We start from the raw sequence: 26,429 nt of genomic DNA, 5'->3' as shown, positions 1-26,429 counted from the left end.
ATGCGAGTCCCCCGGTTAAAAAAATAAAAATAAACCACAGTTAAAACAAAAAGACTTTAACCCCTACCCGCCGTTATTAGGTATTTTCCCACGCAAACCTTCCGAATTTCCCCCAACCCCGCCACGTCAGCAATTGGGGAGGAGGAGTCTGTGTGTAATTATTGGATAGCGAAGAGACGTGGGGCCCGGGGAAAAAGGGGGCGTGTCGGGTGCTCAGCTCTGAGCCAAACGGCGTCGTCCCCGCTTTTGCTTTTTCCTTGTTTTGGCGTCATCATCATCATCAGCCCCACACTGTCCCCAGTGACTCTGTTTATAGAGGGGAATCCCACTCTCACCGTTTTACAGAAGAAAGAGAGAGAGAGAGAGAGTCTGAAAGAGTACGTTTTCAGTAAGCCTGAACTTGCTTTATCCACCACCACCACCACCACTAGTGGCTTCAATTTCTCAGTCCACATTACTTTTTTTCACTCTATTTCTAACTTTCACGGCGGCAGCGAATGTGCGTGTGAGATCTGTAGGGCGGTTAGATTTTAATCGATGGGGAGTGTGTCGTCCGACGACGGCTCCGACCAGCAGAGCGATCGGTGCGGGAGCTACAGCCTCAGCGCCGACGTGAGTGAGTCCGAGAGCTGTAGTAGCTTCTCGTGCCGGAGATTTGATGCAGAAGGCGCTTCCAGCTCAATGACGTCATCTCCGCGGCCGGCTGCCGGGAGTTTCTGTGTTCAGGCGCCGGTGATGCTGCCGGTGATTGGAGGAAGGGATGTGGTGGCTTGGGATGAGAAGCCTGAGAAACGAGACGCCGATTTATCAGGTACCATTTTCTCTCCTTTTTTTTTTTTTTTTTAAATTTTGTCTCTAAATTCGGTTCTAAGGAAAATTGCTGCAGGGTGTTTGACTTTGAGTGGGCTTAGTTTTATTATGTTTCTAAATTTGGTGCCGAGAAACTTGAGTTAAGTAAAGAGGAGATGTTGTTGCTAAAATGAGAAATTTCAGTTTAATTATTTTCGTATGTGGAGATCTGACTCTGTTTATCTAGAAATCTCTTACTTTGTTTCGTTAATTTTGATTGGAATTTATTTTTGCAGAGGTTGAAATGATGAAGGAGAGGTTCGCTAAGCTTCTGCTGGGAGAAGACATGTCTGGAGGAGGAAAAGGGGTCTGCACTGCCCTTGCTATCTCAAATGCCATCACCAATCTCTCTGGTTAGTCGCACCGTCTTTCAGTATGCATCCCTTACGTCATTTTTGTTCAGAGGTTGTTTTAATATTCATGTGTGGGTTTTGGATTACGGAACTGAAAATCTTGTTTGGAATGGCAGCTACTGTGTTTGGTGAGCTATGGAGGTTAGAGCCACTAGCACCACAGAAGAGGGCAATGTGGCGCCGGGAAATGGAGTGGCTCTTATGTGTGAGTGATTCAATTGTCGAGCTTGTACCTTCGATACAGCAGTTCCCTGGTGGAGGCACATATGAAGTGATGGCGATGCGGCCACGCTCTGACTTGTATGTGAATCTCCCTGCCATAAAGAAGCTCGACGCAATGCTGCTCAGTATGCTTGATGGGTTCTGTGATACTGAGTTTTGGTATGTTGACCGGGGGATAATTTTGGGCGATTCTAATGAAAATGAGGGGTTCATGTCCAGTGGAAGGCCTTCAATTAGGCAGGAGGAGAAGTGGTGGCTGCCATACCCAAAAGTTCCTCCAAATGCATTGTCTGCTGATGCAAGGAAGAAGTTGCAGCAGTGTAGGGACTGCTGCAACCAGATACTGAAGGCGGCCATGGCAATTAATAGTAGTGTGCTCGCCGAGATGGAAATCCCCAGGGCATACATGGAGTCACTGCCCAAGGTATGGGTTTTTACATCTATAGTCATCATTTGAACTCAGTGCAGGAACTGGACTAGTGACTAGCAATGCTTTTTTTCTTAAATTCTTCATATATAATGCATCTGATCAATCATTTTGTTTGGGTTTTATTTTCCTTTCTTATTGGGAAGTTTTAAAAGGAGGTTGCTTCTTTGTGGGATTTAATCTTTGTCAGATGTCACATGTCTATGTGAGACAAAGTTAATTGAACCTTGTTCTAAAAATATGTTGGAAAATTTGATGCTTTCTTATTAGGCAACTTCCCCTTCATACTTCGCCCTCAATTTTTATGTCAGTTAGCTGTGGCTCTCTTCTTTTCTTGTTGTATTTTACCTAGTCAAAATACTCTTTCTAATGTCATTTTCATAGTTTGAGAATAGTCAAATAGGACTTCGCTGCAATTGTATAGCATCATATTTGTTATTTGTGATATCGATGACAACTATTTATGAAGGCTTAGAAACAGTAAGAAAATATAACAATCTCAGAGGTGCAAAACTTGGTCTCTTTTGTTTGAGAGCTGGTAAAGAAAGTCTATAAACAACTTTTAGTAGTGAGGGCATCAAGTAACATGTTAGTGCAAAATATCATTTCAGAGTGTGGAAATTACAGTGCGTTAACTTCATATTTACATAGAATTTATTTTGACATAATTTTTTGTCCAATTGATTACAGAACGGGAAAGAGTGCCTGGGTGATATCATTTATCGCTACATAACTGCTGATAAGTTTTCACCTGAATGCCTTCTGGATTGCCTGGACTTGTCATCAGAGCATCAAACTCTGGAGATTGCCAACAGGATTGAGGCAGCTGTGCATGTTTGGAAGCAGAAAGACCAGAAGAAACAAAATAATCATGTGAAAGCTAAAAGGTCATCTTGGGGTGGCAAGGTCAAGGGCCTTGTTTCTGACACTGAAAAAAATCATTTTCTAGCTCAACGAGCAGAGACCCTTTTGCATAGTCTAAGGCATCGTTTCCCTGGTCTCCCACAAACTTCTCTGGACATGAACAAAATACAGTATAACAAGGTATATTTTCTTGTATTTGTTTTTTCTTATCCATGTAAATCAGAATACATTTCATCTACGTGTACATATGTGTCACCTTAACTTGTTCAGTATGAGACTGGGAGAGACATGCCCCTGTGGCCGCTACAGGATGAAGTTGCTGAAGATTTCTTTGTTTATTTGTAGGATGTGGGGCAATCAATTCTCGAAAGCTACTCAAGGGTCATGGAGAGCTTGGCCTTTAACATTATGGCAAGAATCGATGATGTCCTCTTCGTAGATGATGCTACCAAGCGATGCGCGGCAGCAGAATCAGTTTCTCTCTTCAGCAGGGGAGGTTTGGGTGGTGTTCCTATCCAGAAGAGGATGTCACCTAGCCCCTTTTCCATTCAACAGACTCCATATGCCTCCCCACTAGCAACTCCAACCTTCTGTTCCTCCACTCCTGTTATTGGAAGTCCAGGTAGGACACCTCTTTGCGTAAAGCGGAACATAGTGAAAGAGGCACCTGACGTGAAGTCAGAAAAAATAAACGCGGCTGAATTTGAGAGGGTGTGGTCGTATGCTGGGAACCTAAGCTCTAGAAGATCTACCGGAGATGCTCCTGAGCGCGATTGAGCAAGATAATGTTAGGTCACTTCTAGTTGAAGTAGTTCAATATTACAAAAGAAGTTGCTGAGCTGGCTGGGTCTAGTATTGTACATTCCTTATTAGCAATAGAATAGGCTGGCCTATAGTAGTTTTGATCAAGTATTAGATGAAGAAAGAAGGATTAAAATTTAATTGTATTTCAATGCTGGTTTTAGAAGTCTCACCACCATTGTCAGAGTCTTTCTGGCAAGTAATTAATTTAGAATCTGCATTTTCTTCTTGCCATATCCCATAATCTTGACAGATAAGCTGATATTTTGTTAATCCTACACTGTCATATTCTGGGAATCTAGGAAGGAAAAAGAATTGCTAGGACATAAAGCTTATTCTAATAATCTGGGAGTCTCTAGCTCCCTATAAAAATTCATAATAACGAGCTACCTATCAGAAACATTAGGACGATAATTACATAAGTATAGAACAAGATGGTGGTACAACAGTTTGGCAATTTATTCATTTATTTACAAGCAAAATGAAATAAATACATAACACATTATTGCTGCCAAATTTTTATTTTATTTTTAACTAGAAGGAATCTAAAAAGAAAGAAACTAGGGTGTTATCAGCTCATAAAGCTTCTCGTGTTCAAGGAACCCTTGATTGACTCGAATGATTGCAAATGGCTGGCTAAGTCACCTGAACTAGCTGAAATGGATGTACTAGTTCCTGACAGCGGGCAAGGTTTGTTCTTTAAAGCCACATGGTGAATTGTGCATCTTCACCTTGCACTTGATTTGCACTTCACAAAGCTAGTCCTTCAAACTCGGTTTGCACCTGCTGCATCCACTAATCAGCATATGCATTCCTTTATAGGTACTGATGATGCTAATCAATATGCAAATGGCAGGAATACCAACTACAGTAGAACTTTTAGCAATATCCAATCAAACATATTCAATAACAGGCCTTCTAATTATTTCGTTGCTAAATCAGAAGGAACAACAATGTTATCATAAACACCCCATTTTCTTCATGATCCTCAAACATGCCATGTTCTTCATGGCCCTTGGTTAGACCATTTTAATAACTGCTCAATTACTATACCAGGAAAGACAATAAAGCTTATAGCGCAGAACCTGGTTTTGCACAGCGTGCAGAAAAGAAATGACAAGGGCAGCCATTTGGAAACATAAGGCCCTTCCATACTATAGATGCTTGTAACATCATTTTAGACACTTCAAACCCATATCAAGTAGGCTTAATACTTGCATAGAGAAACCACAGGCATCCATAAACCAAAAGCCTGTTAACTCTACTCACAAACAATATAGCAATTTAACCCACTACCACCACTGTACAAGACTAATTACATTGATCACCCAATTTTATACTCTTGGACATTTGATTAATTAAACTCATGTAGCAATTGTGGTTGATCTTACTTGTCTTTCTATCCAAGTATTCAACATCAGTATTATTGTCTCAAGTAATGGGTTTACAGTTTTACACAAACAGTAGCTACGCCATTATGTATTCTGACTGTTTGAGTTAGGGCATAGAGAACTAACACATATGTATATGGCGAGACTCGAGAGGTTATGCAATCAAAAGAGCTACTAGCCTAAGAAGGGCATAACTAGTGTATAGGAAATGGGATTCGTCATAATTAGGTACAAATGTCAGTCTTGTCATTTGATAAGAATAATCACGGTGGGTTGGTGGCACTGTTAGACTATAATGAGAACTATACTTGGCAGGGTTAGATACGATTTTGTGAAAAGTAAAGTTGGAACATGGCACAAGTTGATTAGATTGATAGACATAAAAAGTGCATGGAACACAAAACATATTTCCAAATCAAGAGAAACTAAACTTACCTGGAATGTTGTTGATGAAAGCCACAGAGGGGGTGGCCAAAACAGCTTTGAAGACTCTGGATAATCAGATAAGGGGGCAATAGTACCATTATCCAAGTCAAACACACCTATATCACGACCCTTGAACGTCCCTTCTTCTTCACCACTTGTATAGAAGAAATTATCCGTAAAATATATACAATTCCCTTTACAACCGGACAACTCCGAAGCCGAGGCAGAAAATGTGCAGTCATCCCCCAAAAACAACACCCTATCCCCCAAGCTTTTCATCTGCACCAACTTCTGCCCTCCTTCATCCATCTTATAAACCTTAAACTTCACCGTCCTCTCGTAAATGCACCCATCCAATTGCACTTGAGACACTTCATCATCCCCGTCCCAATCCACCTCCTGATCCGTGCTCAAGTACATATCCACCACCAACAACTCCCCCCTCGACTCCACCAAAAACTTCTTGTCACCACCATACACCGGATTGGCAGCCAAACTCGGATTTTTCGAGTCCAAGCCAACCACCACAGTCCTCCCTGTGCCATCAACAGCATAAAACTGGCCCTTAAACAATATAACATCATCATAAGGCGACGGCATATCATGAATTATAGTCCACTTCTTCTCCACAGACTTAAACATTGCTAATCTCCCAGACACATGGATCGTAAGCAACACAAAATCACTGCTTTCATCCCCCAAACACATAAACACCACCTTTTCCATGTACAAATTAGCAGCACCGCCCAGAGCATTAACCAAAGGCCTAAAATTCACACAGTGAAGAACATACTCCTCCCCCAAATCGAAAATCCAAAACCTCGATAAATCCAGTACCTTTGGGAAAGCCTCCGGCAGAGGACTCAGCGGTAACCGCGAGAGGGGATTCAGCAAGTGCATGCGGCCGGGCACGTCCTCTTCGATCTTGACCAGCCACCGATCCGGGCTTTCGGGCGGTCCGATGAGGAAAACGGTGCGTTTAGAGAGGTGGAAACCGAGGGCGGAGTCGGAGATGCCGTAGTTTGTGAGGAAGGGGAATCGGCCGGGTAAGCGGCGAGGTCTGGAAGGGATTGATGATCGCCAGGATGAGCAGACGGATCGGAAACGGAGGAGATAGAATGAGCTGCCGAGGCGTTTGGCGATGTCCTCCAGGAGTTCTTTAGGGAGTAGAGACCAGTCCGCCATGGATTTTTCAGTTCAGTTTGCCGGGAAACAACTTGGCCAGAAACATAGTTCGGGCCTATTAGTAGGGGGACTATTTCTGTTCTTTTTTTTTTCTTTTCTTCTTTTTACTACAAAAATAACTTTTGATAAGAAAAAATGGGAAAAGAAATTAAAAGAAGAAGAAATTTGGGAACGTCTGAATTTTATAGGACTGGGCATATAGGACCGGAAATCCGGTTACCGACCCGACCCGCCCGCATTTTCCGGTGCGGTAACCGCACTGCATCTAAAACGGCGCCGTTTTGAGCACTCACCGAACCGCACCGCTTCACTTCGGGTCGGAATCGGGTCCAGGTGTCGAACCGATCGGATTAAAACCGACCGACCTGAATTTATTTAATTATATTTTTTATTTAATTTTAATACTTGTCAATTTCTGATTGGCCCTAAAGCAAGCTTACCTAGGCTTGGCTGCACTCGATCTGGTAGAAACCCTAAGAGACTAACCTCTCTTCTTTGCCGCATTCGATCCATTTTGCATTTTCTCTCCTAGTCTCTCCTCTCACTCTCTCCTTCGACTAAACGGCGCCGACGCCGAGGCATCTTCTCTGAGGCTCTCAGTCTCTCACGACTCAGGTGAGCATCTCTTCTCACTTAGCATCTTCTCTTCTCCACTGGCATATCAGTATATAGTTGTTGTTCTTCATTTTTTCACAAGGGTAATTGAATCAAGACGTTTATAACTGCTTGGTTTGCTGGCGGGTTTTGTTGATTTTGGTTTTGATTGGTGTTTTGTTGAAGTAAATTGGTGTTTTGCAAAATGGGTACCGAGTGTTTGACTATTTTCTGGAAATTGGAACTATGGGACTTTGAATCTGTTTTATGTGGACTGATTTGAATCTGTTTGTAAAGCTTTAGGCTTTAAGCTTTTGAATATGATCACTAAAATATCTTAATCTGTTTTGGGACTTTTGTGGCTAGATGGAGGGGCTGCTGATAGTGACTCGGAGGAATGAAAGCTGAAAGGGTGAAATAGATGGCGGGGCAGCTGTTGTTTGGACCTGCTGCAGCAGTGCATCTTGCTTGCTCCAAATTTCACCACATCTTCTTGTGTTTACAATTCGGTGCAGACCGACACCGCACCGATAAAACGGTGAAACCGGAAATCTGGTTGAAACAATTATAAATCGGTTACGGTTTGGATTTTGGGCTTACCGCATTATCCGGTGTGGTTGCGGTTTCAGGCCCAAATCGGCCCGAACCGCACCGAGCCCAGGCCTAGAATTTTATGTGCCGTCTTGGTTGGACGCAAGACTTCAAACTATCTCGAGAAATTTTTGAGTACGCCATCAAATACGTGAATCATGTTGAATCTATTCTAGATTTTGGGTTCTGATGTAATTTTATTATGAAATTTTTCATAAACAACATGTTAATAACTTAAGGATTAAAGTTTGTTTAGTCCCTGTACTATGCCTCCAAAATCGTTTCAGTCCCTGACATTTCAATTTAATCTGTAAAGTCCCTGATCTCTTAATTTCACTCCAATAGGTCTGCTCCGTTAGGGTTCCATCCAAATCTGCCGTTAAGATGCTGACGAGGCCATCAATTCCACGCCACCTCAGCTATTTGCATGCCACGTCATTGGAAAATTGTCCAATTTACCCTCTTGCATTTCTCCCCATTCTTCTTCTTCACACCCAAAATCCAAAGCGAAAATCACCACCACTACCACCATAACCACCACCGAGCTCTCTCTCCGAGCCCAACCACCACCATGAACCTTAATTCTTTACTCCTTTCCTCCTCTACTCACCATCGATGAGCTCCAAAATTCCATTCCGACTAAAAAATTCTAAAACTCTCCACCACCACCACCAATCCCACAATCCAAACTCTGCAACAGAATGTGGAACTCTCAGTACGAATTGCTCCTCCATCAATACAAAATCAAAAGACCCCAACTTTTAAACCACAAATCGCAAATGCACCAAATCAAACCCTCATCTCGCCGGAACACCAAAAGAAAACTCAAGCTGAAGCAAATGTAAAATTGATAGAGAAATTGACCTCCTAATGTAAAATTGATTCGAAAATTGAAATCTTTAACTAGCTAGCTCTTACAATTAAGATAAAACAAAGCTAATAATTATAAGCATCACCGTCTTCCTGGCCGGAGGAGAAAGTGCGGCTGGACAGACCCAACCATAGGACTGCCGTACGAATCGGCGTCTCTGGTCGAATAGAGAGCTAGGATTTGGGAATTGAGATTGGATTGAGGATGAGGAGCTGGGGCTAGGATCTCGGCTTCGGCGTTGTCGGTTTTGAGGTTGAGATCGACCGAACGGTTTTGAGGATCTCATCTTCAGCAACGACCCGGCTCATCCGCTAGCTCCTCCTCTCACGACAATACGTTGTCGTTCTGGAGGTCCCTCGACAGCTGGACCTGGTTCTGAGAAAAGAGCGAGCCCGCCACCGTCGGATGTCGTCGCCGACAGTCTGGAATCCTTCAGTTTGGATCGAGGACAGGTTGACGCAGAGATCCTCGCCACCGTTCTTCGGGGTGATGAAGCTGAACCCCTTCTGGTCATTGAACCATTTCACCGTTCCGATCAACCTCTCACTCAACCTTACGGTTGAGATTAACCGATCTGTGGCTGATGTCGGCGTGCCGGAGGACATGCAAGTGATGGTCGTCGATTTGGGCAGAGGAAGAGAGCGATTAGGTGGCTATGGTGGAGGGGAAGGACGACCGGGATTTGGTTTTTGGGAGATTCGGTGTGAGGAAGAAGAAGTTTTGTTCTTTCTGTCTGAACAGAGAGAACTCGTGAGGAAGATGAGGTTGCAGCAAATCGGGCTGCGATTCTTCTTCCCTATTGCACCCAAATTTCAATTTCTAGCTTCGGGTTTATGAATTTCGACGGGAACGCAATCAGATTTCTGGGTTTGTGGATTACGGGGTTGGGGTTGGGAGCAACGAACGGGAATTTTAATTTTGGGGTTTGTTTGAGGATTAGGGGTCTGGGGTCTAACACCCGTAATAGAGGCCATGGGCATTATGGACATTTTGCTATTACGAAGGCTTACGTGGCGCTGAGTTGGCCAACATTTTATTGCCACATAAGCCTACAAACGGACCAATTCGACGGACTGTACCGATTAGAGTAAAATTGTGACATTAGGGACTTTTTAGATTAATTGAAAATATCAGGGACTGAAACGACGACCGACTTATAGTACAGGGACTAAACAAATTTTAGTCCATAACTTAATATTATATAAGTTAAAACTGCTTAACTGACTGAACCAAACCATTTTTAATTGGATTGGATTTGATCGAAAATTCTTCCACCCACCTGGATGGGTGGCCACCCCATGTTCTGTCAAGAGATCTGGCGCTCCTTACGCGACTAGCCAATGTAAGCCATTGGATCAGTCGTTAGTTAATAGACGGAGATACGGTCACGGTTTCAAATAGTGTTGGCTAAAAAACTCTTCAATCAATGAGGTAAAAAACCAATGGTTCGCTCAAAAATCGTCTCGGCCACGTGTCACTCGGCCGAGGTCTTCTTGGCTTACACGCGTCCTTCTGGCTTGGTGACGTGTGCGCGGGCGTGCCAACTCGCGGCCGAGAGGCCGAGCGAGGTTTTGATCTAGGTTACAGAGTTTGCGCTGATCTGACTTCTAATCAGTCGATTGTGGGCCGAGGAAGGATCGATCTCAGCCGCGGGGTTATATCTGCCTTGGATGCAAGGACTTTACACGATTCGGCTTTGCTAACCGGAGTGTTCGTGCTGTGCAACTCGGTGAGTGAATGTGAAAGTGCGAGTGACAATTGATAAATCTATAGGATGCAGATACTCACAAGTCACAGTAAAAACAAAATCAAAGTATAAGGTGTTACCCTGATGCCTTGATTCAATACGAGTATGGACGAAAAAACGCATGAACCCTAAACACTTGTTTATATGATTTTCTTAATATGATTTGTGAAAAAGTAAATGCAGGAGAGTAGATGCAAAGAAATTAAGTGCAGGAAAAATAATGAGCAAGAGATATAAAGAATGACAAAATAAATTTGCAAGAATGTAAAGTGAAAGACAAGAACAATACCAGTAAGTAAAATAATTCACGAGAGATATTGTAAATTGATAGAGTGTAGAGATGCGATAGAGAATTTAAGAATGTTGAATTTGTATTGAGCTGTTGTGTTTTTGGTCGTGGACCTTTAACAAAGATGTCTACGGCCCCTTTTATAGTACAGAATAAAGATAATAAAACTAATACAATCTCAGCTTTAATTGTTGAGACTGGATTGATTACAAATTGAATTCTAAGAATAAAATTCCTTTGATGTGCATAATTGGCAATCAACCATCACGACTCTTCAATGATTATTTTTGTAACTGCCACACTTAGTGCTGTAATGTTTCTGAACGTAGAATTTGGCATTTAGTAGCTTTTATCTGCTCATAATGTTCTGCTATCAGTGTCCCTGACCAATTGAAACAAGCATCAGATAGGACTTTCTCAGCCACAAGTAAACCAGAAATCGACTCATGCGAGCTGGACCTCGGCTGAGGTGAAGCGAGCCGGGCCTCGGTTAAGGTGAAGCGAGCTGGGCCTCGGCTGAGGTGAAGCGAGCCGGGCCTCGGCTGAGGTGAAGCGAGCTGGACCTCAGCTGAAGTAAAGCGAGCCAGACCTCGGCTGAGGTGAAGCGAGCCGGGCCTCGGCTGAAGTAAAGCGAGCCGGACCTCGGCTGAGGACTTTCTCAGCCACAAGTAAACCAGAAATCGACTCATGCGAGCTGGACCTCGGCTGAGGTGAAGCGAGCCGGGCCTCGGTTGAGGTGAAGCGAGCTGGGCCTCGGCTGAGGTGAAGCGAGCCGGGCCTCGGCTGAGGTGAAGCGAGCTGGACCTCAGCTGAAGTAAAGCGAGCCGGACCTCGGCTGAGGTGAAGCGAGCCGGGCCTCGGCTGAAGTAAAGCGAGCCGGACCTCGGCTGAGGACTTTCTCAGCCACAAGTAAACCAGAAATCGACTCATGCGAGCCGGGCCTCGGCTGAGGTGAAGCGAGCCGGGCCTCGGCTGAGGTGAAGCGAGCCGGGCCTCGGCTGAGGTGAAGCGAGCCGGACCTCGACTGAGGTGAAGCGAGCCGGACCTCGGCTGAAGTAAAGCGAGCCAAACCTCGGCTGAAGTGAGCCGGGCCTCGGCTGAGGTGAAGTGAGCCGGACCTCAGCTGAAGTGAAGTGAGCCGGGCCTCGGCTAAATATTTATTATATCACGGCTCACTATGACCCAGGCTTGCTTCATGTGGAACCCCGCTTAACGTCACGTAGGCCTTGCCAAATTTAGGTTCAAACAGGAATGAAACACACGATTAAATCGTGTCTCTGTTTCTTCTTCCTTGTTTACCAATGGAATGAAAAAATAATGGATATAGTGTTCTTTACTTTTAAACACACACACACACACACACACACACACACACACACACATATATATAGGGAGAATCAAGAGAGGACCTTCTTAAACTTGAAAAGTGAGGATGCTTTTATCTTTATGATGTATTTTAATAATCACAATTAGATAAGGCTCAAGTTATTATTCGGGATGCTCTCTACGAAGATGGTTGTAATATTGCTAGAGGTCAAGGCACTATGTCCCCCTCTATGCATAATTTTAACTATAATATAATAAGTCAGGCGTGGGGATGAGCCTTCCAGCTTGGCTAGGTTCCAAACCCCTTCAAAAAAAAAATGTTTTCTTGTTTCTCATTATATTAGTTTTGAGAGTTTTTATCACCACTAGGGTCAAAATTTTCTTGCACTGGACAAAATGATATCCAACTTTCAAAAGTGATCATTTTGATCACTAAATTTTTAAAAACAAATCAACTTGATACCCAACTTTCAAAAGTGATCAAAATAATACCTAAAGTTTTAAAAACAAATCAACCTGATACCTCGGTCTATTTTTGGTAACTTCCTTGTTAAATCAAATGCAAAATCAAGCCCAAAAATTGAAGTGATTTGTGCTCAGAGGGCCATCAACCATCTATAACCCAATCTTCTTCTTCTATAGAATTGGAAAAAAAAAAAAAAAAAATCCTCCATTCAATTTCAATTCTACCATCGATCATAGAAACGAATAAAGTAGGGATGTTTCACAACTTCAAAAGAAACAAAGAAAAATGGGGAGAGAGAGAGAGAAGAAAAAGAAGAAAAAAGAAGAAGAAGAAGGGAATTAACAAAGTAAAATGAAAAATAATTGAAAAGAGAAAAATGCACCATCCGTGCCTCAACTCTTATGCACCGGCCAAGTTGATACCCAGACTCTCAGTGCTACCAATGTGATACCTGAACTCATATTTCGCTATCGATGAGATACTTGAACTCATACTTTCTCAAGAATAGCTTCCCTAAAAATTCTAAAGAGTACGTGATGCACTCATCAATCGTCTCCCCAGTCATGAATCACCTACCTTTTAGTATTTACTTGATTTAAAACGTATTCCAAGATTGTATATAATGTGCTATGTTAGCTAGAGAGATACGTGACAGTTGATGTGTTAATTAACAGGTGGTTATAAGAAAAGCGCACATTTACATTATAACATACTATGCGATCAATTGATGAGGTTCCTCAACATTATTCATGATTATGATCTGAAATTCCTTGACTACTCTGAAAAAGAACGATAACAACTTGTTGGCATTGCAGCAACAGCCTTGGAAGCAGAATCAAGATGTAGCCTTTGGATTACAGTACACTCCTTGGCTGCACTAGAGTCTGATGAGGATGAAGTTGATGCCTCTTAATACTACAAGGACAGGGCTTAATTACAAAGCTTTAAGTAGCTAGTTCTGTCACCACCACCGACATCAACAATGGGATTGTGTTGGTCACTTACCCGAGAGAAATGCTTTCTACATTAGGTGATGGCCACCAGAGGGGCTACTCAACTATACAACTTCCTTTACCATAGTTCCCTCCATCGATCAACTCTGGTAAGGCCTGTTGGTATAGGAACAAAGGCGTAGCTACACACGGGCTCCCATGGACTACAGCCCACCCCAAATTTTGAAAAAACGTTAATTTGTAGCTTAATTTTAGTTAAGAAAATTAAATATTAAAAAGTAGCCCACTCCAAATTTCTAAACTTAGCCCATATATATATATATATATATATATATATATATATATATATATATATATTGTTCATATATATGTTATCTCTTTGCTTGAAGTATTTTTGTTTTCTATTCTGCTTTAAGAGGCATATTCGCATCAAAAGCTTACTTTGTTTTTTGGGTAAATTAGGTCAGAAAAAGAGTTGGTTGAGAATTATGATACAGATTCAATAATTAAAGATTTTCGATTATATTCAAGAGCACATGATAAAATATGAATAGATATGTTTTTTTGTCTTAGACGTTTGTTATCGAAATTCTATCAAATGTTTTAATGTTGATTTTTTTGATCAATTAGCTATTTGATTACTTGATATGTATTTAATATATGGGGTATGGCTATGGTATGTTAACCTTTCTCATACATTAACTATTTTTACCACGTACTATGAGGACTTATTTGACCACTTTAAGGACTCATTTTACCACTTGAGAATTCATGTGGTTACTAAGAAAATTTACCACTTTAAGGATTCATGTTACCACTTTAAAGTAATTATATGCATGTCATACATAATTAACACATTGTAGAATTTCCATAATTTTTTTTTTTTTTGAGTAATGCCACGGGGGCGAAATAATATATTCATCACAAGCCAGAATAGGCCGTAACATACCCTTCCGCTGTCATTTAAGGACATAGACAGACAAGGAGCTAGTGGTAGTACCCACAAGTGGTACGTACATATAGTCCTATTCATTATACATTCAATACGTAGAACTTGCCAATATCCTCCTTCGGTACTACTCCAGAGACGCTAGAGTGCACATCAGTGCTTAGGTTCCTGAAATACATGGAATTTATTGTAAAAGACAAGCTAAAACATAGTAAGACCTAGGGAAAAACCCTAGCCCAAAGTAGCAAGCCCAAAGCATCCAAAGGAATAGTCCAAATTTCAGAGTCCATCAAGGTGGTCTGTCCCCAGCCCATCACCCTCAACGACATGTCGTATGTCACATGCCCAGCACTCCTGACGACATGCCGTACTCCACAAGCACAGCAGCAAAATTCGACCCGCTCTGCCACGATCCGTGCTGCTGCGATCTACGCCGTCGCAGCCACTCACCACTGCGACCCAAACCGCCACGCCTCACGTCACCATAGTTCACGCCTGAATCACGCCGCCAGAACTCGCGATGTCCGGAATCCCACTGGTCATGATCAGCACACCCACGCCGCTGGTTGAGATGCGGCCAGAAACAAACCAAGCCGTCCGGAAAATCCGAAGCGCAACCATCCATGAACAAACCTCGGATCAAATACCTGTCCGGCAGCAACCCAAGACAACGGCAAGGCCGAAGCCAGCACCGGTCAGGGCGCCGCCGGACGAGATTGAATAGTGAAACGGAAAAGACCGGTCTTAGGGTATTAGGGTTTCTCTCCCTAGAGAGAAAAAAAAAATAAACTACCCAAAAATTAAGATAACTCACAGTATCCTTAACTTTAGAATTTCTATAATATATGATGAGGTTTGATTTAAGAAAGGAATTAATAAAACATGTTACTTGAAAAAGTTTTTTTTTTTAAAAAAGGTTTAAAGCATTAGTAAACTTTTATCAAATTTTTTTTTTTAGCCCACCCCATTTTAAAATCCTAGCTCCGCCATTGTATAGGAAGAGACCAGCCGCACAAAATATGAATAAACCTTCCATAAGCTATAAAGGTACTTAAGTTAACAATCAGCTGTCTTTGATTTAACTTGAACAATAACAGCTTTGATGATTTGATCTGCTTCTTCAATAACGGCGTCTATAATTATTGCATTACCTTGTTCTTGGTAATAGCTTCCTTCCAATTATCTGGAAAGTAGTTGAGCAGCGAGGTAGAGTTGGAGAGATCACACTATCATAGTGAAATAATAGCTGAGTGAGCAAGATGATCTCTTACTTCAGCGAGGCTTTTCTTTTGCTTCTATGTGCTCTCTCTGCAGTCAGGCATCTGCTGAGACGGCCCACCATCTTTTTTTTTAGTGCTCTTTCTCTATGCAGATCTGGTCCACAATTTTATCTTGGTTTAAAGTTAGGGGCCGTGACCACTTACCCAATTTTAGCCTAAAAATTGCCCACTTACTCCACTAAGAGTTTTTTAACCCCATTTACCCAATCTAACAGTGTTTGACAGTATTGCCCTCTCTCTCTCTCGACTCCCCTTCTCCCAGACTCTCTCTCTCTCTCTCTAAATTGTTCAACCACGGCTCTGAGATCCCCACCTCCGGCAGCCAGCCTCAGAAACTCCACCTCATACTCCTTTAGCGATCTCTTCTGCTCCAAATTACACACGGTGGTGATGAATCGACCACGGCGCACTCGCCGGGTACCGAGACTCATACCAGCAAATCCAGGGGCTCGCGTCGCCGCGCAAGCGAGTGGTGGCTATCTTGACTCGGTCGGCGGCGGGGATGTCGAGGTAAGCGAAGTGGCACTCGGTGGCGGTGAGCTAGTGGACAGCGTTCTCGTTGCTGGCGCAGCCGTGGAAGACGGGGAGGTTCTCGAGGGCGATGAGTTTGTGGAGATGAGACTGTGAGGTCTGGAGCTCGGTTTGCTTGGTGGAGATGGAGAGTGTGGAGATCTGAAGCTCATGGATCTGAGAAGGAAAAATTGAAGCTCGGTTTGCTTCTCCGTAATCTCTTTTTTTTTTTTTTTTTTGCTCATAGATCTAAGAAGGAAAGATTAAAGCTTGGTTTGCTTGCCCCAATTTTGCTTGCTCGGTTTGCTCATGGATCTGAAGCTCGGTTTGCTTCACCGTAATCTTTTTTTTTTTTTTTTGCTCATAGATCTAAGAAGGAAAGATTAAAGCTCGGTTTGCTTGCCCCAATTTTGGTTGCTCTGTTTTCTCATGGATCTGAAGCTCGGTTTGCTTCACCGTAATCTTTTTTTTTTTTGGTAAAATTGGGGCAGAATGCCCAGAAGGAAAGAAAAAAGAAAACAGGAAAAAAATTTAGGGGACAATAAATTGATCAATTGTGCCTCTAGTGTATTCATTTTGGTTTTGGGAGTTTATGCAACTCACTGGAGGGCAATAATATGATTATTAGGGGGCAATAATATGGATATAAATTGATCAATTGTGCCTGTAGTGTATTCATTTTGGTTTTGGGAGTTTATGCAATTCACTGGAGGGCAATAATATGATTATTGGGAGGCAATAATATGAGTATTGGGGGGCAATAATATGATTACTGGGGGGCAATAATATGGTTACTGGGTATTATTAGGGGGCAATAAATTCAGACGCCGGAATCCGGTCACCAGTCCGGTAGCCGGATTCCGGTGACCGGTCGCCTGATTTCGGTAATCGGTTGTCGGATTCTGGTCATCGGTTGCCTGATTCCGGTCACCGGTCGCCGGAGTCCGCCACCGGAGTTAAGCAAGGTATCCAATGACTTTTTTCTCTAAGTGACAAAAAAGGAGAGGGCAAAATTGTCCCAAAAATAAATAAAAATGAATTAAAAAATACTTAATTGGGTATTAGGGAAATAATCTCTTAGAGTGTTTGGGTAAGTGGGCAATCTCTTAGACTGTTTGGGTAAGTGGGCAATTTTTTAGCTAAAATTGGGTAAATGATCATTTCCCCTTAAAGTTAATACTCATTTCCTGGATATATACACTTTCTTCTCTTACCCACTGCAACATGGTTTTGGTACTCAATTGCAATTACTTTGGTGGGGAATGATGGGAGCTGGCTTTTACTCTCTTTGGGACGCTAGAAATTCTATTCGTTTTGATGAGCGTCGCTTAACTGATGCTTACTTGATTCACTCTATCAAGCAGCAAATTCGAGAGGTTGATTCTTGGGAATTATGCGTAACTCAGTAGATGAGCTTTGTATTTGTCGTGCTCTTGGAATCAGCGGTAGAGCCTCAAGAACACATCAAATTCGTGAGGTTAATTGGCATGCTCCAAGTGCTTTTCAGTTAAAAGTTAATACAGATGGTGCTGCTCGTGGGACGCCAGGCCTCGCGGGCTTTGGAGGTATTTTTCGTGATCACTTGGGCAATTGTATAGGTTGTTTTGCTGGTTCCATGGGTATTGCTACTGCCCTTGAAGCAGAGCTTCAAGCCATTATTCATGCCGTTTTAATAGCATCAGGAAAATGATGGACTTCTCTCTGGATTGAGTGTGATTCAGCGGTAGCAATTCACTTTCTTGCCAATAGAAATTGCTCAGTCCCTTGGCGTCTAAGTGTTGATTGGGTCAATTGTTGTACCATTCTCTCCTCTATGCAGATTCGTTTTTCACATATTTATCGAGAAGGGAATCAAGTGGCTGACTGCTTAGCTAACTATGGGGTGGATCATGAGGGGCATTATTGGTGGGACTCTTGCCCTCCTTGTGCTTCAGCTGCCTTTGTTCACAATCTGCAAGGTTTACCGAATTTCCGTATTAGCTGAATTCTGATGTGCTTGACAGATTTCATGCAAACGTGGTTTTCGCTGCATGGTTGCTATATTCATCAGTCTGTAACTATTTTAGCTCAGTGCTCACTTTGAGTACTTTATTTCTTTTTGTTCTCAGAGAGGTTTTGGTTCTTGTCCCTCTCTCTCTTCTTGTGATTTTTTTTTATTAATAAAATAAAATAGAGGGACGGGCGGTGGGTTCCCGGTTGCGATGGCCACCTTTCTTTCGAGATTGTGGGTGGGTGTCAGTCACCCCAAATCGGCTGTCGCAGAGGAACTAATATCGCCTAATTCTCTATTTAATTAAAAAAAAAAAAAAGTATGTAATAAGTACACTTCAGCGATCAAGCGATGAGGTTATCAAACATTAATTATACATATATGACATAAATTTCTTGATTAATAAATAAAATAAAAGGGCCATAAATTAAAACATATACCAGTCCACCATCCACCTCAACTATTGTCTCTGTGTCACACTGAAGCTCACCTCTAAACAACATTCAATCACTGCAATCCTTGTATCATAGGTTGCCGCTTCATTAGTCGGTAAGCATTCTGTGAAGGATTAGCCCAAAACAACCGAACATGAACCAAACGAAGCATTGGATAAATCAAGGTTTATCGTATTCGGTGTTTATTGTTCTCCTCCATTACTTTTCAGCGGTTCTTATCCTTCAATTATTTGTATTAATATTTGCTCGGTTCAGGCCAAACAATATTATCCCCAAGGGATCCCATCAGAGGCAGCCATGAGTCCATGACTGAAACGAGGCCTAAGAGGGGGTTTAGAAATAGTATCCCTTCTTTGGTTGCAGTCGGTGTAAAAGAGTCTAACTTCTGTACTCGAATTACATTTGTTTCTTAATTTCAGATTTTATTAGGACAATTTGTATGCAATTTGTAGTGCAGCTAGCTAGATGTAGACATATTCACCTCATCAGAAGAATCAAACATTGTACTGACCATTGTAGGGGCACCCACAGAGGTGCACCCTTTTAAAAATTAAAAATTGGCGTATGCCACTTAAAGCGCCGCGCACACGGTATTCTTTAGTAAAAGGCGAAAGAATAGTTCGCTCTGTGCTCAACGCATGGCTCCGTGCTTTTTCCTCTACCTGCCTGCTTCATTTTATAGATGTGACTCTCTGATACTAGCAAGCTGACTGTCAGCTTTTAAATGTGGGATTGGCCATGTGTACCATTTAACTTACTAACCTCATAAGCTATGATTCTTGTGCAATTTTCTGCCTGCTTAATTCACTTCCAGTCAGGACTGGGTTAGAAAGAGATCAGCACAGCTATCCTTGTTGTTAACCATACCGAAAAAAACACAAAGAAAGACCAGTAGGTAATTTTATTTTATTTTTGGCATAAACCAGTAGGTAACTTGAACAATTGAGACAAGTTTTCAAGTTTTCAAGTTTTCATACATTATGGAAAACCCTGAATAACAGATTGGACAGCATCAACAGGTTTGACAGTGTCGCCAGCTTCCCAAGAACATGTGGCCATTCCTTCAATCTCCTTTCTCTGCGAGTTAGTATGGGCCATCAACCTCACCTCACATCTATTAGCTAGCTTGTCTAGTTTGATCTCATCGTCATCAATAATAGCATCCACAATTATCAGCTTCACTTTGTCCCCAGGAATTACTTCCCTGAAATGTTTCAGTATACGAATGCACTCCTCGTCTCTCCAATGATGCAGAACCCACTACAATTCACATAAGCAAAAATCAAACTCTACCCTTTACTATACACGAGCGTCACATGTCCGTTTGAGCATCAAGAAAAAAACTACAAGCCTGGGGGAACATATTTTCTACACTTATTAGCAGCATACGATGTATGTAGAGTTCCCGGCCAAGCTAATAATTGATCATGTTCTGCTAATGATGCTAATGAAAAATGTGATTGAAACACATCTATTAACAGCATCATGAACTAAATGATCATAATTAGAATATACGTGACGTTCCTAGCTTTGATTATTAACCTAAGATCAGGACAGCAAATGAAACTATAAAATTGCATATACGGTGATCATATCCAAGCCAAACTATATACTGATTGCAGCATCAGCCCCCAACATTCTCAACTCGATCATTCTACTTAGCAACAGACACAACAGGAGGAAGATCAAAGTTAATTCCTCGAATAATCCAAGGACAAGCCTTAACCAAGCATCATAAACTTATAACTCCATTTCATGGTGGAATTAATTTAAAGAAATACCACAAAAAGCATACGATCTCTTGCCGGTCCCATATTTTTTAATTCATTTAGCAGATACAGAACTCTAAATTTTACAAAATGAAAAATTGAACTAGATTTGGTAGGGTGCGCCAAGCCTTGCTGTAGTGCAACGCAAGGATGACACGCATGAGCCCCTGTAGCAAGCTACAGTGATAGACCCACTCCTTCAAAAAATTAATTTAATATCGTGTGGACCATTGGTCCACGTATCAGATATTAAACTGATAAGAACAGATACTACACTTGATCTTAGCCAAAAGGCCGAGAAAGGTATGCTTGTTTCGGCTGTGGGCTTTGTATTTTATACTCTCATTCACCTCCTTGAGTTTCACTTCTATTGATGTGGGACTCAACAGCTACTAAGAGAATAGCTGGCTAACCATTAGACACAAAGACAATATATAACACCCATGTCTCTCAGGGTTAACACCTCCGGCACTAAAAACTAGGGCCAAGAATGACAAAACAACTAACTATCTAAGTTCTTATCCCATATATTAGCCTTTTGGTAATCAAGAGAGAATCCATGGCTTTAACCATCTTCTTTCATCTGCAAATAATCAATCCGAAGGAAGGAACAGCTGAGCAACTGTGTTTAGCTGTTTAGATTTTAGATTTATTTCAACGGTAAGAATGTCAACTTCCTCCGAGCTATCCTTGTTGTTAACCATACGAAAAAAACACAAAAAAAGACCAGTAGGTTTTTTTTTTTTTTTGGCATAAACCAGTAGGTAATTTGAACAATTGAGACAACCCACAACTTTTCAAGTTTTCATACATTATGGAAAACCCTGAATAACAGATTGTACAGCATTAACAGGTTTGACAGTGTCGCCAGCTTCCCAAGAACATGTGGCCATTCCTTCAATCTCCTTTCTCTGCCCGAGTTAGTATGGGCCATCAACGTCACATCTATTAGCTAGCTTGTCTAGTTTGATCATCGTCGTCAATAGTAGCATCCACAATTATCAGCTTCACTTCGGCCCTAGGAATTACTTCCCTAAAATGTTTCAGTATACGGATGCACTCCTCGTCTCTCCAATGATGCAGAACCCACTACGATTCACATAAGCAAAATCAAACACTACCCCTTACTATACACAAGAGCGCTGCATGTCCGTTTGAGCACAAGAATAAAACTACAAGCCTGGGGGAACATATTTTCTAAACACATTAGCAGCATACGAGGTATGTAGAGTTCCCGGCCAAGCTAATAATTGATCATGTTCTGCTAATGATGCTAATGAAAACTGTGGTTGAAAAACATGTATTTACAGAATCATCAACTAATTGATCATAATTAGAATATACATGAGGTTCCTAGGTTTTTGATTATTAAGCAAAGATCAGGACAGCAAATGAAACTATAAAATTGCATTTGCATATATGCTGATCATATCCAAGGCAAGCAAAATAATACTGATCATTATAATTGCATCATCAGCCTTCAACATTCTCAACTCGATCATTCTCCTTAGCAACAGACACAACATGAGGAAGATCAAAGTTAATTCCTCGAATAATCCAAGGACAAGCCTTAACGTAATGAATGAAACTTTACAACTCCATTTCGTGGTGAAATTTAAAGAAAAACCAGCAAAAGAATATAAAATCATGCCGATTCCATATTAGTTTCCCCTAGTCCTTCCATCTCAATCATCGGGGAGGACCTTTTATCCTGCAAATTATCACCCCTTGTGACCAGCTTCACTTGATTTTAGTAGCGCACTATCATAATTTCTGGCACTGAACGTCTTTTACCTGTAGGACAAGGTCTGGAATTGGAATCAAAGAGGCTAGCTTCCCAAATACTAGACAAATTGTTTAATTCATCATTAACGTCAAACTCACTTTAACCTAAACAGAGGAGCTCTCGATACTGCCATGGCAATATGATAAATTTCTTTAACTTTAATTTCGTGACGGCTAAACAAATACATATAAAAAATTGAACTGAATTTGGTAGGATGCGCTTCAATATCAAGCAAAAAAAGATGACTAACACTCGAACACAGTTATTAAGTTGGAGTCAAACTCGTTTTGGAAATTTGAAAAAAGATATTGAAACAACAAGGTCACCGTTGGCCGCATTCTTTGAGTCTTTGACTCCTCTTTTTCAGCTCGGCCTGATGATAATCGTATTGCTTTACAATCAAAACTACAGGAGCTTCTACATGCACCGTGTGGAAGTGTCTTGGAAACAGCGGTCAAGAGTTATTTGCATGTCGGAAGGTGACCACGTACAAACCAAATTCTTTCATCAGCAAGCAGCCAAGCTAGCTACTAACTGAAAAAAGAAAAATCTGCTGAAGGTCTTTATAATGATAATGGAATTTGGTGCACTGAGGAAGAAGACCTACGAAGGATTTTTACGGATTACTTTGGAGGGCTTTTCACTTCAACAACTCCTTCTTTTACTAATTCTGATTTTGAATTCATCAACCCGGTGATTTAAACTGATATGACCCAATTGTAAGGGAAATTTCTGGGAGGAGTTTTTGAAAGCTTTGAGGCAGATGCATCCCTCGAAGGCTCCTGGATTATATGGCTCTTCGCCTTCTTTCTATCAACAGTTTTGGAATGTAGTGGGGGACGACGTGTGATGCGAAAAAATGGAAGTTGGAATACAGAAATGGTGCATGAACTTTTAGCGCTTTTGAAGCTGACCTATCCTTAAAATCCCTCTAAGTCTGGCAGGAGGCAGTGACAGACTGACAGGTAGTTGTGGCATTTTGAGAACCATGAAATGTACAAAGTCAATTCAGGTTACCATGTGGCTAGAGAGACGCTACAGTACCCTGCCGTATCCCATACCTTTTATTTTTATTTTTTTAATTTATAACAATTTAATAAGATGGTAACTTGATGAATTGGTCATCAGGTTACCCATTCAAATTTTGACACATGACAATTTTTTTTTTAAAAAATATTACTAATTCAACAACACATTTGTCATGAATTTGTAATATTGTCTATATACCTGTAAATATTGTCCTAAATGAAGTAAATACTAAAATGTTTACCCCAATTATACAATCGAGAACTATATTACGTGAATGATGACAAATGCTCTATTTGGTATAAATATGAAGATTTACCGCTTGTACAACACATTTGTCGTCAATTTTATAAAATGGTTCATAAATTGGTAGATGTTTTCTTAGACCTTGTAATTACCACAAACAGGACATTTATTACATTTTTAATCATTTATCCTTATATTCGTAATAAACATTGTCAAAGATGTAATTATTTTCTCAATGAGAAAGATTACACAAGATACCACCCAATTACACATTCGAGAACTATATTACGTGAATGAGGACACATACTCTATTTGGTATGAAATACGAAGATTTACCACTTGTACAACACATTTGTCGTTAATTTTGTAAAGTAATTCATAAATTAGTATATGTTATCTTAGACCTTGTAATTACCACAAACAGGACATTTATTACAATATTTTTTATCATTTGTCCTTATATTCGTAATAATCGCTGTCAATGATGTAATTATTTTCTCAGTGAGGAAGATTACACAAGGTACCACCCAATTACACATTTGAGAACTCTATTACGTGAATGAGGACACATGCTCTATTTGGTATTGTTTGGACCTAAAATGAACATTTTGGCCTGACAAGGCATGTGTTGGAGAAATTGAGCCAATGTCAGTGGCTCAAGCTATATATTGTCGACAAGCTCAAAATATATATTTAGAGGCTAAATAAAGCCTACTATGGAAGTATGACAAGTCAACTTTAGCATATTTTCCTACTTCGGCTAGGAAAAACCGAGTTAGACAAGGAATGAGGGGTGGCAGACTAACCAAATGAAATCGAAATGTGCTGAAACTTTCCAGATCCATTCTAGACAGCCCAAGGATCATTTCTTATGAAGAGTGCAAGAGCTTTTTTTGAGTGGAAGGCCTTCAAACAATCAGCCCAATTTTCTACAGAAGCAAAACTGGAAAACTGGACCTGTAAGAGGTCCAGCAACATTTTCGGCCCAACCACATGGAATAAAAATCTGAAAATTTGTCAGGATGATCTACACTCATAGTGGAACATTTCATATGAAGAAGTCGAAGGCATATAATGAAGTGTTGTTGGAGAAATAATTGAAGGAATAAAGGGGCAGAAACTGACCTAAAACCAGCTCAATATTCACATGTTCATGTTTCCTACCCACATGAAGAAACCTAGATGCTTTTCTCTTTTTCCTTGGATATATTTTTCTTCTACAATCTCTTTAATAGATCATCACCACTTCCATGTTGCTGCACCTTCATGCTTTGCTTTCATTTCATCTTTTCTCTATCTTTTCCATATTTTACAAGTGAACTTAGATCTACTTTCATTATTTTTCTTCCACTCATCATTTCACTCTTCTTTTTCTTCCCTATATAAACACCTTCTCCTCTCATTCTAAGACAGACATTCACAACACAACATCAAAACATCTCTAAGATGATCTAAGTTCTCTCTAGAGCAACCTCTCTAAGAGCAACTCCTCTCCTTCTCTTTCTCTTAGCGGTGATCACACTCCTAGTCCTAGTCTTTTCAGAAGCCGACTTTCAGTGCCACCAAACCCTCTGTCAACGTGCTTCGGTCCTAGTCTCCTCGGGAGCCGACGGTAGTGCCACGACCAAACAAACACATACACATTCACATTCAACAACAACATCTCTAAGATGATCTAAGTTCTCTCTAGAGCAAACCTCTCTAAGAGCAACTCCTCTCCTTCTCTTTCTCTTACCGGTGATCATACTCCTAGTCCTAGTCTTCTCAGAAGCCGACTTTCAGTGCCACCAAACCCTCTGTCAACGTGCTTCGGTCCTAGTCTCCTCGGGAGCCGACGGTAGTGTCGCGACCACAACGGTTACAGAACCAGCCAAGCAAGGGTAACGCCCTAGCAACCCAGCCAAGCTAAAGTCACGCTTTAGCAAGATCTCAATACTTCCCAGTGGTTCTCGCTCTGCTAGATCTACAACATCGAGTATCGATTGTGATTTTCAAGAAGCTCAGCAAAAGTCCTCGCCACGAGGCACAAAGAATCCCACGACGAGGTTGGTGCTCTCCTCGTCCACAATTGCTTGAAAGAAGTCAGGTCAAGGGACACCCCCGACGACCGCACCCGAACGGTGCTGGCACGCCCGCGCAGAAAAGAGACTGTTGACCAGCTGCAACAAAATTGGAGCCAAACATTTTGGCACGCCCAGTGGGACAAGGTTAGAATTTTTTTTTTTTTCTTGAAGACATTCAACCACCGGGCTTCAAAACAAACATTTTGGCACGCCCAGTGGGACAAACTGTGAGCTGTAAATCACACCACTATTAAGAAGTTGAGGTTAGTAAGGGGTTGTGAATCATAACGGAATAGGTGAAGTCTCTTTTGTTAATATTGACCTAAACTCCTTATTGGTGCCTAGTTCAGGTCCCTTAAGGTTAAGGGCGGTTTTTATTAACACTTGTTGAACTGTCTTCACACTTATGATCTTTCTCATCTTAGTAAGAATAGCCTATGTGAAATGGTGTCTAGAAAGGGGACAACGTTCATAACAGGTTATTGAATCCAGAAGTGCGTACAAATGGGCCTAAACCACTATGTGGGAGTAGTTCATGCCAAAATGGATTCTGCCTCTTTTGTTCGCCCTCCCCCACCTGGCCATTTCAGTAAGGTTGCCCAAAGGATTTGAAAGAAAATTTGTGTCTATGCGACTATACTTGGGCCGCACGTCTAAACCTTGATTCACAGTGTCTTATTGAATTCAGCTACTTTCAATTCAGACTTCCAGAAGCCATTGGGAAGTCAAGCGCAAACCCTTATCAAAAGGTTTACGTTAACTGCCCGAAACATAAGACCTCCAGTTACAGACCGCACTCGCGTGCAGACTGTCGTGGTCTTTCTGAAGAACAAGTAATCCAAAGATTTTCTCCCCACCCTCCATCAACAGAGATGACGACCGAACGAGGAGAAGGTCAACAACCCACTACTGAGGGCGAGGCAGTTCTCACCGCCCAGCCTAATGAGGCCGGAAAAGCGTCTGATACCACCAGGGTGGCTGAGGATGAGGTGAGAGCAGA

At 41.5% G+C, this 26,429-nt stretch overlaps 2 protein-coding genes, 1 non-coding gene and 1 pseudogene across 4 annotated transcripts; 1 reads left to right on the top strand and 3 right to left on the bottom strand.

The window, feature by feature from the left end:
• Positions 1 to 334: 334 nt before the first annotated feature.
• Positions 335 to 3,750, top strand: LOC133736003 (rop guanine nucleotide exchange factor 1). The gene is made up of 5 exons (XM_062163437.1): positions 335 to 811; positions 1,086 to 1,202; positions 1,319 to 1,848; positions 2,542 to 2,895; positions 3,061 to 3,750. Exons 1-5 carry the CDS (start codon positions 538 to 540, stop codon positions 3,490 to 3,492), a joined length of 1,707 nt encoding a protein of 568 aa, XP_062019421.1. The 5' UTR covers positions 335 to 537; the 3' UTR covers positions 3,493 to 3,750.
• Positions 3,751 to 3,888: 138 nt separating this feature from the next.
• On the bottom strand, positions 3,889 to 6,633 carry LOC133736004 (F-box protein SKIP23). 2 transcript variants are annotated; one of them, XM_062163438.1, is made up of 2 exons: positions 5,343 to 6,633; positions 3,889 to 4,302 (listed from the first exon to the last, which is right to left on the bottom strand). In XM_062163438.1, the coding sequence occupies exons 1-2, from the start codon at positions 6,516 to 6,518 to the stop codon at positions 4,267 to 4,269; spliced, it is 1,212 nt and encodes a 403-aa protein (XP_062019422.1). In that variant the 5' UTR covers positions 6,519 to 6,633; the 3' UTR covers positions 3,889 to 4,266. The 2 variants fall into 2 exon arrangements, with proteins under 2 accessions (XP_062019422.1, XP_062019423.1); XM_062163439.1 differs by having other exon boundaries at positions 3,889 to 4,299; positions 5,343 to 6,631.
• A 12,447-nt stretch (positions 6,634 to 19,080) lies between these two features.
• On the bottom strand, positions 19,081 to 19,183 carry LOC133741615 (U5 spliceosomal RNA; annotated as a pseudogene).
• Positions 19,184 to 20,420: 1,237 nt separating this feature from the next.
• On the bottom strand, positions 20,421 to 20,615 carry LOC133741590 (U2 spliceosomal RNA). The gene has a single exon (XR_009862034.1). It is a non-coding gene; the product is annotated as a U2 spliceosomal RNA (small nuclear RNA).
• Between the last annotated feature and the right edge of the window lie 5,814 nt (positions 20,616 to 26,429).

Source organism: Rosa rugosa, chromosome 3 (genome assembly GCF_958449725.1).
Source record: "Rosa rugosa chromosome 3, drRosRugo1.1, whole genome shotgun sequence".
Lineage (NCBI taxonomy): Eukaryota > Viridiplantae > Streptophyta > Magnoliopsida > Rosales > Rosaceae > Rosa > Rosa rugosa.
Note: the sequence above shows the minus strand (reverse complement) of the source record. Positions and strands in the feature narration are given on the sequence as shown.